General features: G+C 49.2%; 1 protein-coding gene across 4 annotated transcripts; it reads right to left on the bottom strand.

The window, feature by feature from the left end:
* Positions 1 to 2,504: 2,504 nt before the first annotated feature.
* Positions 2,505 to 13,441, bottom strand: ZBTB25 (zinc finger and BTB domain containing 25). 4 transcript variants are annotated; one of them, XM_044436777.1, is made up of 3 exons: positions 13,400 to 13,441; positions 9,068 to 9,247; positions 2,505 to 6,242 (listed from the first exon to the last, which is right to left on the bottom strand). In XM_044436777.1, the coding sequence occupies exons 2-3, from the start codon at positions 9,238 to 9,240 to the stop codon at positions 5,099 to 5,101; spliced, it is 1,317 nt and encodes a 438-aa protein (XP_044292712.1). In that variant the 5' UTR covers positions 9,241 to 9,247; positions 13,400 to 13,441; the 3' UTR covers positions 2,505 to 5,098. The 4 variants fall into 4 exon arrangements, with proteins under 4 accessions (XP_044292712.1, XP_044292714.1, XP_044292711.1 ...); XM_044436779.1 differs by having other exon boundaries at positions 2,505 to 6,239; XM_044436776.1 differs by lacking the exon at positions 13,400 to 13,441 and adding an exon at positions 10,211 to 10,775.
* Between the last annotated feature and the right edge of the window lie 1,343 nt (positions 13,442 to 14,784).

Below are 14,784 nucleotides of genomic sequence, written 5' to 3'. Positions count from 1 at the left end.
AGTCATGTGAACATAACGTCCAGTCCCCGTCAGCAGCCTGGCAGCTCTATTTTGGACCAATTGAAGTATCCGGACCGTCTTCAAGGGTAGCCCCACGTAGAGCGCGTTACAGAAGTCCAGACGGGAAGTCACCAACGCATGTGTCACTGTCGCAAGGCAGTCGTTCTCCAGATAGGGGCGCGGCTGATGAATCAGCCGAAGCTGGAGGAAAGTGCTTCTCGCCACTGCTGTTACCTGAGCTTCCAGTGAAAGCTCCGGGTCGAGGAGCACTCCCAAGCTGCGGACCTTGTCCCTAAGAGGGAGTGCAACCCCGTTCAGGACAAGGTTCAATTCACCCTCTCCGAAGCCCGATCTGCCAACCAACAGGACCTCCGTCTTGTCTGGATTGAGCTTCAGTTTATTGGCCCTCATCCAGCCCATTACCTCGGCCAGACACCGGTTCAGCACAGCCACTGCCTCACCTGGATTGGTGGAAAACGAGAGGTAGAGCTGGGTATCATCAGTGTACTGATGGTTCCGCAGCCCACACCTCCTGATGACCTCTCCCAGCGGTTTCATGTATATGTTGAACAGCAAAGGGGACAAAATGGAACCCTGTGGAACTCCATGGCATAGCTGCCATGGTGCAGAGCCATAGTCCCCCAGCACCACCTTCTGGAACCGGCCGTTGAGATAGGAGCGGAACCACTGCAAAGCAGTGCCTCCGACCCCCAATCCCGCAAGCCTATCCAGAAGGATACCATGGTCGATGGTATCGAAAGCCGCCGAGAGGTCCAGAAGAACCAACAGGGATGTACTCCCCCTGTCCTTCTCCCTGCACAGGTCGTCGTACAGGGCGACCAAGGCAGATTCAGTACTGTACCCGGGTCTGAAGCCGGACTGAAAAGGATCCAGATAATCAGTTTCATCCAAGAGTGCTTGGAGTTGTCCCACCACCACTCGCTCCAACACCTTGCCCAGAAACGGGATGTTGGCCACAGGTCTATAGTTAGTGGCCATCTCTGGATCCAGTGACGCTTTCTTCAGGACCGGTCGTATTACCGCCTCCTTTAAAGGGGCAGGCACCCGACCCTCCCTCAGAGAAGCGTTAACCACTTCCAAGATCCAGGTTCCAATCCCGTGCTTGGAATCATTTATTAACCAAGACGGGCAAGGGTCCAAAAGGCAAGTGGTTGGACGTACTCACCCAAGCACCTTGTCCACGTCATCAGGCCGCAGTAACTGAAATTCATCCAATAAATCTGGACCAGACGGCAGCGTTGGTGTCTCCTTTGAAACCTCTGAATCAATAGTGGTGTCCAGCTCGTGACGAATCTGAGCGATTTTCTCCCTGAAATGCCTGGCAAAGTCGTCACAGCGGGCCTTTGAGGGTGGAATCAGGTCTTCCTTTGGACCTGGACGAACCAGGCCTTGCACCACTCGAAAGAGCTCCACCGGACGGCATTGTGAGGAGGCAATGGAAGCGGAAAAGAATCTCTTTTTTGCCGCCCTCATGGGTTCTGACGTGACAGATCAAGAAAGGTAAAACAAAACACCATCCCTCGTTTGAACCCAGCCGTCTAGCAGACCCTTTGCTCACATATACCAACATAATGCATTTGTAATTCAGGGCTGGTTGGAGGGAAGAGGTATTATTCCTTTCTTCCAACCAGAGAAGCTTCCTTGCCTGAGTTCACTTGTAGGAGTGTCCTGCCCATGGCAGGTGATCCAAGGAGCCCAGTCAAACCTCTGACCTCGGAGTCTGTGAAGCGCACGTGCATGTCACTGAGCTGCAGGAAGAACCCAGGAAGGTCTAACAACAGGTCTACTCATCTAGTGGAATACTGTCTGTTCCAGAGGTCTCCGATGCTTTCAACTTCTGTGACCATCTGGGAGGCTGCAGCGGCTACCACCATAAAATGGCTCCCATGGCTGATGCAACTAGTGACATAAGGCTGCTGCGGGCACCCAGCTAGGAAAAAATGAGGCGAAGCAGGGCAGGGGAGAGAAATCGTGAGGCAAGCGTCTTGGAAGGAAGAGGACATGTCAAAGCAAAGAGAAGCAGCAAAGCTAAGAGCCAGAAAGGGTTGGAAAGAAGCCTTCCCAAACATTTTCCAAAACGACTGCTTTGAAAGGAGCAAGGAGGAGAGAATTTGTGGGTGCAATGCTGGGGACCTTGGTCTAGTCTGCCTTTCAGCCTCCCTCCAGAATCTCAGCCATCACCACTGTGTAACGATCTTAACTGAGCTCAGGCGGTTTGGTGGGCAAAGCATGCATTCTACCGCTGAGCTTTGGTCCCATCCAGAGCTTGACAGATGCCTCCTGAAGTCCAGTTAGCAGTTAAAGAAACAGGGGCACTGCTAAAGTTCTGCCGTCCCACCAGCATGTCCACCCTGTCTGGTCAAACGCACAGTTCTGCAGAAAACGGTTGCTGGACACTCGTGTTGGGATGATCCAGTTAAAGCTTTTAAAGAAAAGCAACATGAGTGAGTTGACTGAATGAACACCAGCACAGACTAAGCAGATTGAAAAGATTTGAATTTTATTCCTTGGGTTGCTGCTGTTGCCAATATTAATTACAAAAACAAAAGTGGAGGGCTTAAAACATTTTAAAAATGTAAACATTTGAGAGAAGCTACACACACACACTCTAATGCAGGTAAAATCTATTTTAAGAAATGATAACCCTAAATTAATGGTTTGCGACTTTTAAATCATGTGCCAACACAGGACAAATTAATGCATACTATTTAGCATATTGGAGGCTTGAAGGGGTTTTTAATTCAACTGAGCATCCAGGCATCAATCAAACCTGGATCCCTACAGATTTCCTATCCCATCATCCTTCTCCACTGGCCATGCTGGCTGAAGCTGATAAAGGCTGTAGCTCAAAACATCTGGAAGTACTGAAATGCTGAATTCTAATCCAACCACAACTGCTGCTCCAAATACACTAATATATTTGCCCACAACCAGTTTCTAACAGTGTTCCCAAATATCCAGTCATAGTTTTTCTGAAGAATATGTCACTTCTAAATGCACAGGTGTTTTTTCCCCCAAGCGTGCAGGAAAGCGCTCTGGGGCAAGCTCATCTGGGCATGCCTTCTGACTGGAAGGTGGTTAACAGCACAGTAGCAACTCATCCAGGGATGCAACAGGGAATCTCCTCCAAGGGCGAGCAACCGTCATACATCTCTCCATCACAAGTGGCGTAATGATCCTATCGCACCCAAAGCAGAGATGCTGCATAATTAACATCATGAGCAGGGCATGAAGCCTGAAAGTGCAGCTAAGGCAGCCTCGGTTGTGGGTCTTGGGTTTTCAGGAGCTGCTATTTAATCTCACTAATGCTGTCTGAACAGTGATGCGGTTTGAAAATTACTACCATGAGATCTGTAATAGAGCCAAAGTAAGAGGATCCTTCAAGGAGAGCTTACAACTTCCTACGTATGCTAATTCAAGTCGCTACAGACACTCTTCAAAATAATCACTATTTCACACAAAGCACAATCTCAAACAGAATAAGTCCTTTAATTAATTTGAATGCTAACTCTGATTATCCCAAACCAATGGGAAACGTTTTTTCCCATGAAGCAAAATTGCCAGGCAAAGGACAATTTCAGGTGGTTGTTATACTGCAACATGAGGTGAAGTAATGCTGGAAAACCTGTACTTTCTTGAAAATTACACGTTGCATGGCAATTAAGCTGAGAAAACAATCTTCTATGAGCAGCAGTAGACAAAAAGCTAACTTCCTGTAGGGTAGCTGTGTGTGGAAACGAGGTCATGATGTCCCTTAATAAAACTAGGCCTCTTGCCTGGTTAAAGGTACATTTGAGCTGATTCTATACCTTTTAACCAGTTATTGCATTGAACATCCATATAAATAAAAGCAGTTGTTTGACAGAGAAAAGGGATTACTTTCCTTTTCTAAGATAAAGCCCTCCTGATCTGCTCCCCCTGCCCTGGTTTTGTAAATCCTTTGATTAAACATAATTAAAACAGCAACAATTGTGCTGCTTGACTAATCCAGGATATAGTTTAAGTGACTGACAAGTTTTAACTTAATTACCAGTACCAATAAAGATGGCAGCCTTGCTTACAAATGATAGAAAAATAAATAGAAATCCTATTTATTTTAAATTAGTTTTCATCCGACTTGGGGAGCTGACTACATCCTCACCCACTGTGTCAACTTCCTTGCATGGTGTCTGGATATTTGTAAGAGGCAGAATAAGGGAAAGGTGGAGAAAAACACTGTGCAGGAGACAGCTCTGTGTTTGGGGATAGCAGGCTGGGATGTAAACATACAAAATGGTCTTACGCTAATACTGATTATTTTGACTGGCAGGTGTGCGCAGTGCTGCAGCTCTTTCCCTGCAATCTGGGTTCCTGCAGACTGGAGACCCTGGGAGCCGAACCCAGAAGCTTCTGCAGGCCAAGCTGCAGCCTCTCCCCATGCACTTGGTGAGTTTCTTTGCAAAATGCTTGAGGAAGCTGCTGCTTATGTGCCCACATCAGGCTCCCCTCTTATGGGGTCTCCCAAATGCACACATTACTGGAGTGGCATGGGAAGCAAGGCTGTGTCAAACCGATACAGCAGATTGCAGCTTGCATCAGCCCTGCTCAGAATGACCAATGGCCAGGCATTGGAGGGCTGCAGTCCATGACATATAGAGGGCACCAGGCTGGGAATGGCTGAGCAACCAGGAGCTTTGCAGCACGCCTATCAGATTTCAGGAGGACACAAAACAAGACAGGATGCAGCCCAACCCAGGTGGCTTTAAAGGGGGACTAGAACATTTCAGGGAGCAGGCAACTATTAATGGCGACTGGTTAGGGTGACTATAAATTTCCTCCGGGTTCAGAGGCAGTACTCCTATGCACACCAGTTGCTGGGGAACATGTGCAGGATGGTGCACTCATTTTCTGCTTCCCACAGGTAGCTGCTGAGCCACTGCAAAACTGGATGCTGGAGTAGACAGGACTTTGGTCTGATGGAGCACAGCTATTTTTCTGTACTGACACGCCTCTGGCGGTTGTGAAAGATGCATGGAGATGAATGCGCAGATCCACAGGCTTAAAACACATATGGCCGAAGCGATGGAAGAGGAGGAAGCTATTCCACCAGGATGGTGTCGATGCTCTCTTGGGAGAGGTCCGGATCCAACCCATTTTGTGAATCGATGTGCGCCTGCAGGAGGGTGGCACTTCTCAGCATACTTGGAGTCCAGCTGTCCCCACACGGCTGAAACTTGGAGACTGCCGTGTTGCCAACCCTCTGGCATCGGCCAAATTTGAGGTGTTTCCCTTTGTGCGTGTACATGTGCTCCAGCAGCTGGCTCTTTCGCAGAAACTTGTGGCCACACACGGTGCAGCTGATCTTCCTTTTGCGTGAAAAGGAAAAGTTGCAGTTTAACTCCATGGGCTCTGAGTCTTTGGATACCAGGGATAGCTGGCCGATCGGCAGTGGCTCAAGGTTGTTGCGGGATGGATGCTCGGAATGGCGCTCACTCTCCTTCCGAACAAAAGGACCGAGCCGGTGACTTCGGACGACTTCACGGTTTTCACTGAGAGGCTGGAACTGACCGAGGTCGTTGCTCTCCAGGATCGAGGCCGGAACCCCAAACGGCAGGGATCCTGACACGTGATTAAAGAGGTGTTCACGCAAATTGCCTCGAGATTCAAAATGTTCCCCACAATATTGACATAAGTGGACTTTGAGATTAGCTTTGGAGAAGACGGGACCTCCGCCATCTGGGGAGGAGGAGGGGTGACTGTGGGACACCGTCGGTTCTGGGTCCGCGTTCTCCTGCTTGATCGCCACCGGGGGCATTGAAAGCTCTTCTGTGGCTTTCACGCCTCCCTGCGCGGAAGGGTGAGACATCTGCTGATCCAACGAGCTGTCGTCCAGCCCAATCGCCAGCGAGAGCTGCAGCTGGGGGTGATCACCTTGACCGGCAGCTCTGCCCCCAAGACTCGTCACACTGTCTTTGGCCTGCAGGTTTTCTTTGACAGCCTTGTGGGCTGTGGAGATCTGGATCCCATACAGGTTGGAAGACTGCACGGCCTCTGGGGAAAGCATCTGGTTCATTTCGATCGCCAAGCGGGAAAGGTAGTCGGCATGCAGGAAACGGATGCCTTCCTCCAGCCGGGCGTGGTTGACCATTTGCTTGGGCCCTTTCCCAGTGTACATGATATGCAGCAGGTAGCTGAATATGTCTGGCTGGATATCTGTCGGCTGGATCTTTATGCATTCACTGCTTGAGACAAAGACAAAAGTTAAGTAAGCACATCACACGGTCACTTATTTTACCTAAAGATGAAGACAACGTACATTTATAGCAAAAACCCAAGTCACTATGGTGTGGAGGGTAGTGGATTGGTGGAAGATTCCGGATGGATAAAAGGAAGTAATTCTTGGCACCGCACACAGTTAAATCATGGAAATCATGCAGCTGTAGAGAACGGGCCAGTCACTTGCTCACTGCAGACAAGTCAGCCGTTGCATGATTCTGAAGAGCATCATCCACAGCATCAAGCTGAATGATGGGAGGTTTCGGCAGATTAAAAGGAAATACTTCTCCACAGTGTATACTTAAACTATGGGTTTTGTTGCCATGGGAAGTGGTGATGGATGGCTTTATAAGGAGACTGGACAAATTCACAGGAGGTGACCACCAGTGGCTATGAGCCTTGCTGGCTAGGGGCTGGCCTCCTTTACCAGAGGCAGCATGCCTGTGAACTCCAGTGGCAGAGGAGCCAGGGCAAAAAGGTCTTGCACTTATCCTGCTGGAGGGATCCTGTGGGCAGCTGGTCTGCCACCAGGCGAATGGCTGGACCTGATCTAGCACAGCTTCTTTTATGCTCTATTTTATCATGAACAAATGGATCAAACTGTAATTGTTGTAATACTGAATGCCACAAGAGTTTATGTTTTGTTAAAAATACACATGAAAGATCCAAGATTGAGGATAAAGTTATGTGGCCCTTGAAACAATACAGCGATAATAAAGAAAGGCTTTCTGTCCATATCAAAGAATACTCTCTTATCTGAGCTGCTATAAAGATAAGTTTTTCTCTTGAAGGTCACAAGAACTGAAATGAGGCAGACTACAGTATATCACAGAAGTGCGTACACCCCTCACATTTTATAAATATTTTATTATATCTTTTCATGTGACAACCCTGAAGAAATGACACTTTGCTACAATGTAAAGTAGTGAGTATACAGCTTGTATAACAGTGTAAATTTGCTGTCCCCTCAAAATAACTAAGCACACAGCCATCAATGTCTAAACTGCTGCCAACAAAAGTGAGTACACCCCTAAGTGAAACTGTCCAAATTGGGCATTATTAGCCATTTTCCCTCCCTGGTGTCATGTGACTCGTTAGTGTTACAAGGTCTCAGGTGTGAATGGGGAGCAGGTATGTTAAATTTGGTGTTATCGCTCTCACTCATACCGGTCACTGGAAGTTCAACACGGCACCTCATGGCAAAGAATTCTCTGAGGATCTGAAAAAAAGAATTGTTGCTCTACATAAAGATGGCCTAGGCTGTAAGAAGATTGCCAAGACCCTGAAACTGAGCTGCAGCACGGTGGCCAAGACCATACAGCGGTTTAACAGGGCAGGTTCCACTCAGAACAGACCTCGCCATGGTCGACCAAAGAAGTTGAGTGCATGTGCTCAGCATCATATCCAGAGGTTTGCTTTGGGAAATAGACATATGAGTGCTGCCAGCATTGCTGCAGAGGTTGAAGGGGTGGTGGGTCAGCCTGCCAGTGCTCAGACCATACGCCACACACTGCATCAAATTGGTCTGCAGGGCTGTCGTCCCAGAAGGAAGCCTCTTCTAAAGATGATGCACAAGAAAGCCCGCAAACAGTTTGCTGAAGACAAGCAGTCTAAGGACATGGATTACTGGAGCCATGTCCTGTGGTCTGATGAGACCAAGATAAACTTATTTGGTTCAGATGGTGTCAAGCGTGTGTGGCGACAACCAGGTGAGGAGTACAAAGACAAGTGTGTCTTGCCTACAGTCAAGCATGGTGGTGGGAGTGTCATGGTCTGGGGCTGCATGAGTGCTGCTGACACTGGGGAGCTACAGTTCATTGAGGGAACCATGAATGCCAGCATGTACTGTGACATACTGAAGCAGAGCATGATCCCCTCCCTTCGGAGACTGGGCCGCAGGGCAGTATTCCAAGATGATAACGACCCCACACATACCTCCAAGACGACCACTGCCTTGCTAAAGAAGCTGAGGGTAAAGGTGATGGACTGGCCAAGCATGTCTCCAGACCTAAACCCTATCGAGCATCTGTGGGGCATCCTGAAATGGAAGGTGGAGGAGTGCAAGGTCTCTAACATCCACCAGCTCTGTGATGTCGTCATGGAAGAGTGGAAAAGGACTCCAGTGGCAACCTGTGAAGCTCTGGTGAACTCCATGCCCAAGAGGGTTAAGGCAGTGCTGGAAAATAATGGTGGCCACACAAAATATTGACACTTTGGGCCCAATTTGGACAGTTTCACTTAGGGGTGTACTCACTTTTGTTGGCAGCGGTTTAGACATTGATGGCTGTGTGTTGAGTTATTTTGAGGGGACAGCAAATTTACACTGTTATACAAGCTGTATACTCACTACTCTACATTGTAGTAAAGTGTCATTTCTTCAGGGTTGTCACATGAAAAAATAAAATATTTACAAAATATGAGGGGTGTACTCACTTCTGTGATATACTATATATGAATCAGGTCACGGGAGGTGGCTGAAGCCCCATCATTGAGGGAGTTCAAGGACAGGCTGGACACGCACATGATAGGCATGTCATGAGCAGATCCGGTCAGAACCGAGGGTCAGACTAGATGGCCTCAGAGATCCCTTCTGACTTGCTCTGTTTCAATGTTCTATGTTTCTATATTAGATCTTCAGTTTCACAAGCTTTGCAACTGGCATGACAGCAGCACTAGTCAAGCACAGAGGAGCTCTTGGGAGTGTCAGAACTTCTGATAGCACTAGTCAGCCTCACAAGAAGCGGGTTTATGATTGCCCTTGGAGGACCCCAAGAGACTGGCAGGGCCTTACCTTGTCTGATGAATGAATATCATCTTAAAATAGTTGGAAAAGGCAGCCAGAACAGCTCGGTGAGCTTTGAAATAGACATCCCCAATTGCAACTGTGCAGTCACAGAGGAAGCCAAACTCCCGTTGCATGTTGAGCTGCTGCAGAAGGATCAGGCTGTGGCTGGCTGTATCCATGGTGCTTCTAAGGGATAAAAACATCCTTACTTCAGTCTTAGGAAGAGTCACAGTGGCAAAGCACATGCCTTATCTGTGAAAAGTCCCAGTTTCAATCCCCGAAACACAGACCACACATGGATGCACTGGGAGCTGTAGAACATGTGGTTGCAATTTGTGAGCTTAATACATGCCTTCGTAACACACCTCTGCATTTTCCATGTGCATGTGCTTCACTGCTTAGCACCACTTTCAGCAACATGTAAAAATGTAGAAAGTGTTTAAGAAAATCCTGGGAATTTGAAATTGCTAGTGTAGGAGACATCATGAATACCATTTTATCTGGAGTGATAGAAGGGGAAAAAAGAAGTGTGTAATTGTTATACACCAGCCTTAAGAATATTGCCTTAGGTATTTTATAGCATCATTGTCTGTATCATAACTTTGACAATGTTCTGTGACTTATCTTAGAATTACTTTCTAAGTAATTACTTTCTAATACATAAATGGCTGGAGGAAATACTACAAAAACCCTTTGCTTTTAAACCTGAAGTTTTCTTGTTAGGCATCATACCGGAAGATATTAACAGACAGGAAATGTATTTGATGTTACACTTAATCACAGCGGAGAGGATTGCATTTGCTCGATACTGGAAAAGTGAGAACTACCCACCAATGAACTGATTCTAAGAAAGATTCTGGACTGCGCAGAAATGGATAGATTGACTTTATCACTGAAGGAGAAAGAAGACACTGACTTCTATCAAACTTGGGATTTTTTCTATGACTGGCTGGAGAAACGGCGTAGATCTAGAGATGTTTTTAAGTTATTATAAACTGATTTGAATATGATTATAGAATGTTAAAAATATGTAGAAGGGGCTGACCCAGTAATTCCGATGTATGTGATGATTGATGTTTTTAGTATTAGTTTAACATTTTAATAAAATCTCTTTAAAAAAACAAACAAACAAACAAACAAACGAATTACCTTCTTCATTTTGGAAGCAAAGGAGAACATCCTGAGAGAAGCCGTGGAGAGGAGAAATAAATGAATTTCAACTGTTGCGGCCTCAGGATGTGGACAAGGTGCTTGGACTTGTCTGGCCTGCCACTTGTTTCTTGCCCTTCATGGCTGCTCATCTAAGCCTGAGTCCCGGAGGTAGTTAATGCCTCCCTGAGGGAGGATCAGGCTCCAACCCACTTGAAGGAGCTGGTGATCAAGCCCATCCTGAAGATGGTGAACCTAGGCCCAGAGTTGGCCACTGATTATAAACCGGTGGCTAACACCCCATTCTTGGGCACGGGGCTCGAGCATGTGGTAGCCAGGCAACTCCAGGCACTCGTGGATGAAACTGGCCATCTGGACCCGTTTCAGTCTGGCTTTAGGCCTAGTTATGGGACAGAAACTGCCTTGGTTGCCCTGTATGATAACCTGTGCAGGGAGATGGACGGGGGAGTATGTCCCTGTTGGGTTTTCCTGGACTTCTCAGCGGCTTTCAGTACCATTGACCATGGCATCCTTCTGCATAGGCTGGCTGAGTTGGGGATTGGAGGCACTGCTCTGTGGTGGTTCTACTCCTACTTGGCTGACCAATCCCAGAAGGTGGTGCTGGGGGATTGTGGCTCTGCGCCATGGCAGCTTTGCCATGGAGTTCTGTAGGGTTCCATTTTATCCCCCAAGCTTTTTAACATCTACATGAAACTACTGGGAGAGATCATCCAGATGTTTGGGCTGCGGAGTCATCAGTATGCTGACGACACCCAGCTCTACCTCTCTTTTACATCTAACCCAGTTGAGGCAGTGGAGGTCCTGAACCGGGGCCTAGCCAGGGTGATGGGCTGAAGGAGGGCCAATAAATTGAAGCTTAATTCAATCAAGACAGAGGTCCTGCTGGTAAGCAGTTTAGCCTCCCGGGTAGGTGCTTTAAACCCTGTTCTAGCTGGGGTTGCACTTCCCCTAAAAGACAGGGTGTGTAGTTTGGGAGTGCTGCTCGACCTGGAGCCATTTCTGGAATCCCAGGTTGCAGCTGTGGCAAGGAGTGCTTTCCTCCACAGTTGATCTATGACAGGTGACCCATGCTCTGGTAACTTCCCAATTGGACTACTGTAACACACTCTACATGGGGCTTCCCTTGAAGATGGTCTCGATACTTCAACTGGTCCAGAATAGCACTTCCAGGTTGTTAACAGGGACCGGCAGGTATGAACATATAACACCAGTCCTTTTCCACCTACACTGGCTACCAGCTGAAGCCTGGGCCAAATTTAAGGTGCTGGTGATGGCCTAGAAAGCCCTAAATGGCTTAGGGCCTGGTTACACCGTTTGGGAAATTATCAACCTCAGAAATAAAGTATGCTAATTCTTACATATTTTGAAAGGATTAATTAGAAAACAGGTGATAAAGGTCCTGGTTGGCTAAAGTTTTCAAAATATTTCACAATAAAGATTTATACACAGGCAAGTATATTTGCCTACAAGGGAGGGAGGGGTCAGATGATCACGATGCCTCGTAACTTCTCAACAAGTTAAGGTAGAACAATGAAAATGGCACCACATGGAACTGTATAAATTTATCTTCACTTTGAGACTAAAGATTATTACCTAACTGCAAGTTATGGTTCTTTTATTGCAAGGTACATTTGTCTTGGTCAGATCTAAGCATCATACAGTTCCATCTGGTGGCTTGTGAAAGTGTCATTGCCTAACATTTTCAAGGAACAGTTGCGTGATATTTTCCCTCAGAAGCCAAGATGCCTCAAAACTGTGTAAACAACGCAGATAACTTCTACAGTTGTGGCGAGGTTGTATTTCTAACTCAAAAGTGCAGTATGACAGAAGTGGTAAAAAAGGCATACCACCTATATTTTGGGTGCAAAATAGGGGATTAGGACAAGAGTTGGGCCCCTAATTATTGTTGCATTACGTGTGCTACTTATCTGTGCCATTGGCTAAACAATCCATGCCTTTCGCAGTCCCAATGGAGTGGAGGGAACCCACCCATCCTGGTAGTGACTGCTGTTTTTGCATGGTTCCCCCAATTGCAAAAGGGATCTCATGAAAGAAGTGGACCCTGGAATATCCAAACTGCATCCTGTACCCCATGACGAGGACTTGCCAATTCCAGATCCACCGGAATCCTACTCTCTTGACTCGGATGATGATAAAGACAAGGAGCAGGATGCAGCTGATCCAGGGCCATCGATGTCAGAGGACTCAAAACTTTAGCCCACCGTATGCTCCTCCTTAATCACATCAAATTTCACAGGGAGCATAATCGCACATCCCCCTCGTAATTTTTAATTATTGTGATGCAATATTGGCCTGAAGCTGCATCTGGAAACTGCAGCCAATTAATACTCAGGAACTGATTTTCCTTTATTAGTGACCCAACTCTGATAACATTTAGCTACTTTCATTTCCGAGGCTTTCTCTTTGCAGCCCAGTGTAATCCGAACACGGTCGTCTCGTAGGCCCCTGGGAGCTACGGGGGCTCACGCTGCCAAGCGAGGCCTCGAGCGCCGGCACGTCCGCTCAGCATGCGAGAGTTTCGGTCTCGGCCACCTCCAGGGAGAGCAGGGGAAAGCGCCCGCCTGACACCCGTGCGGCGGCGCTGCTAGCTCGGCGGGCCAAGGGCCTGCCGCCTCGGGGCGAGGCCGCTTCCGTCCTCCCAAGCGCCGCGGCGATGGCTGCCCCGGGCTAGGGGGCGGCTGCGGCGGCTTCGCTGCAGGGGCTGAGCCGAAGCCGGGGCGCGACTGGGCAAGGCGGCCCCCCACCGCACGCCAGACTCGCTCGCTGCCCCCGCTCGGGAGGGAGGAAGCCGCTCGGCCTCGGGGCCTCCCCGCAGCTGTTTCCGGCCGCCGCGTAGGCCCACCGGAGGCGCCCGGCGCGGGGCTCTCCCCGCTGCGGCTGCTCTGGGCCGCCGGGAGCGCAGGGCGCGCGCGGGCCCCGGATGCACGGCGGGGGGGGGCGGGCCGGCCCGCGGCGCTTCCCGCTCTGCCTCCCGGCGCAGCGGCGCGTAGGAGGCGGGGAGGAAGGGGGCAGTTCCCGCACGGAGACGCGCCGCCAAGCAGCCTCCCTCCCCTCGCCTCGCCGAGGCCGCCCCAGCGAGGGGAAGTCCGCGCCCACCCCCGCGCCCCAGCTGCCCAGGGCCAGGGCCGGGGCCGGCCAGCTCCTTACCCGAGCGGCGGGCGGGCCTCCAGCGCGGGTAAGCGACGGGCGACGGCGGCGGCGGCGGCTGCCTCGGGCGCGCGCATGGACGCGCGCGCCGCCGCCACGACCGCGCGCGCCGCTCTCCGCCAGCGCGCACGCTCGTGTTAGCCGCTCGCGAGTGCGCACGCGCGGGTAGAGAGTCGTGCTTCTTCTTATAGGTCAGCCTTTCGGACCCCCACCTCAAGATCTGTTGGACTACAGCTCCCATGCTGGCTGGGGTTGATGGAAAGTGGAGTCCGACCCGTCCGGAGGAAGCTCTACTAATTCGAGGGGAGGAAAGGGGGGCTGTGAAGTCGCACGAGGTTAGGGAAGCCAAAGGGGGCTCGTTATGATGTATTTTCAAGGAGTTTTATATACACGATCGTTTAAATTGCAACCACTGGCGTTAGAATATATATTTAAAAATGAAAACCAAAAGTCCTGATTAACGAAAACGCAAAGAAAGTAGCTGACGCTACAGCAGAAGAGGAAAAGACAAGGGCAACACAGTGAGAAGTTGGGACGATATGTCCTACGTGCCCTACGTGCGTGTCCAGTTAATGCAAACTTCTGCTCCTGCTGCTTTCCCTGCACTTCTATGCTCAAGGTAGCGCCAAAGCTTCAAACGCTCAGAGGCTCCGTAAATCACGGCCCCAAAGAGAGTTCGTTGTTCTCCCTTCCCTTCATGCCTTTCCGTGCACTCCCGGGGCATGCTGGGAGTTGTAGGCCTTTTCTCCTGTTTTGTCTAAACTATCCTAAGACTGCACCCTTCCCGGCAGCACTAGCCTAAGCTAAACTGTTCAGTCCCTTCTCTAGGATTGCAACAAGTCAAGTGATGCCAGCATGGCTGTGTCACCCCTGAGCACTTAGGGGCCACCTACTGCATGGCCTGCCATTTGTGGCACCCCTTATGAGGCAAGGTTTAATTTGAATTAGGCTCAGTCTTGTTTTTCGAAGTGTAGGAAGGGCTTACAAACAGAGCACAGCACGCCCTCCCTCACCTTAATCAAAATGACTGCCAGAACAGCTTATGTATCTTCTGTGAAACAAGACTGTTCCTGCTTGCAGATTTACAATCTAAAGACGTGACACACAAGCACAAGGAGATGGGGAGGGAAGAGGAAAAGATAAGTCAGCAAGGTTGGTGGAAAAGGCCCCACTTTCCGTTCTTCACGTCCTCAGTTCTGCCTGCTAAAGCAGCTGCTGGTGGAGACAGTTGAGGGAGGGGGAAGAGGAAATGAAAAGCAAGTGGTACAGTATATCCTGGCCTGTACCAGTTCAGACCACAGGTGGAAAGCTGAACTTTACTCATGAAAAGGGCTTATGAAGACTGGGAGAACCAACACAGAGAAAACCAGCACACCTGAGAAGAG

Source organism: Varanus komodoensis, unplaced genomic scaffold, assembly GCF_004798865.1.
Source record: "Varanus komodoensis strain SLA01 unplaced genomic scaffold, ASM479886v1 scaffold3, whole genome shotgun sequence".
In the NCBI taxonomy this organism is placed as follows: Eukaryota; Metazoa; Chordata; class Lepidosauria; order Squamata; family Varanidae; genus Varanus; species Varanus komodoensis.
Note: the sequence above shows the minus strand (reverse complement) of the source record. Positions and strands in the feature narration are given on the sequence as shown.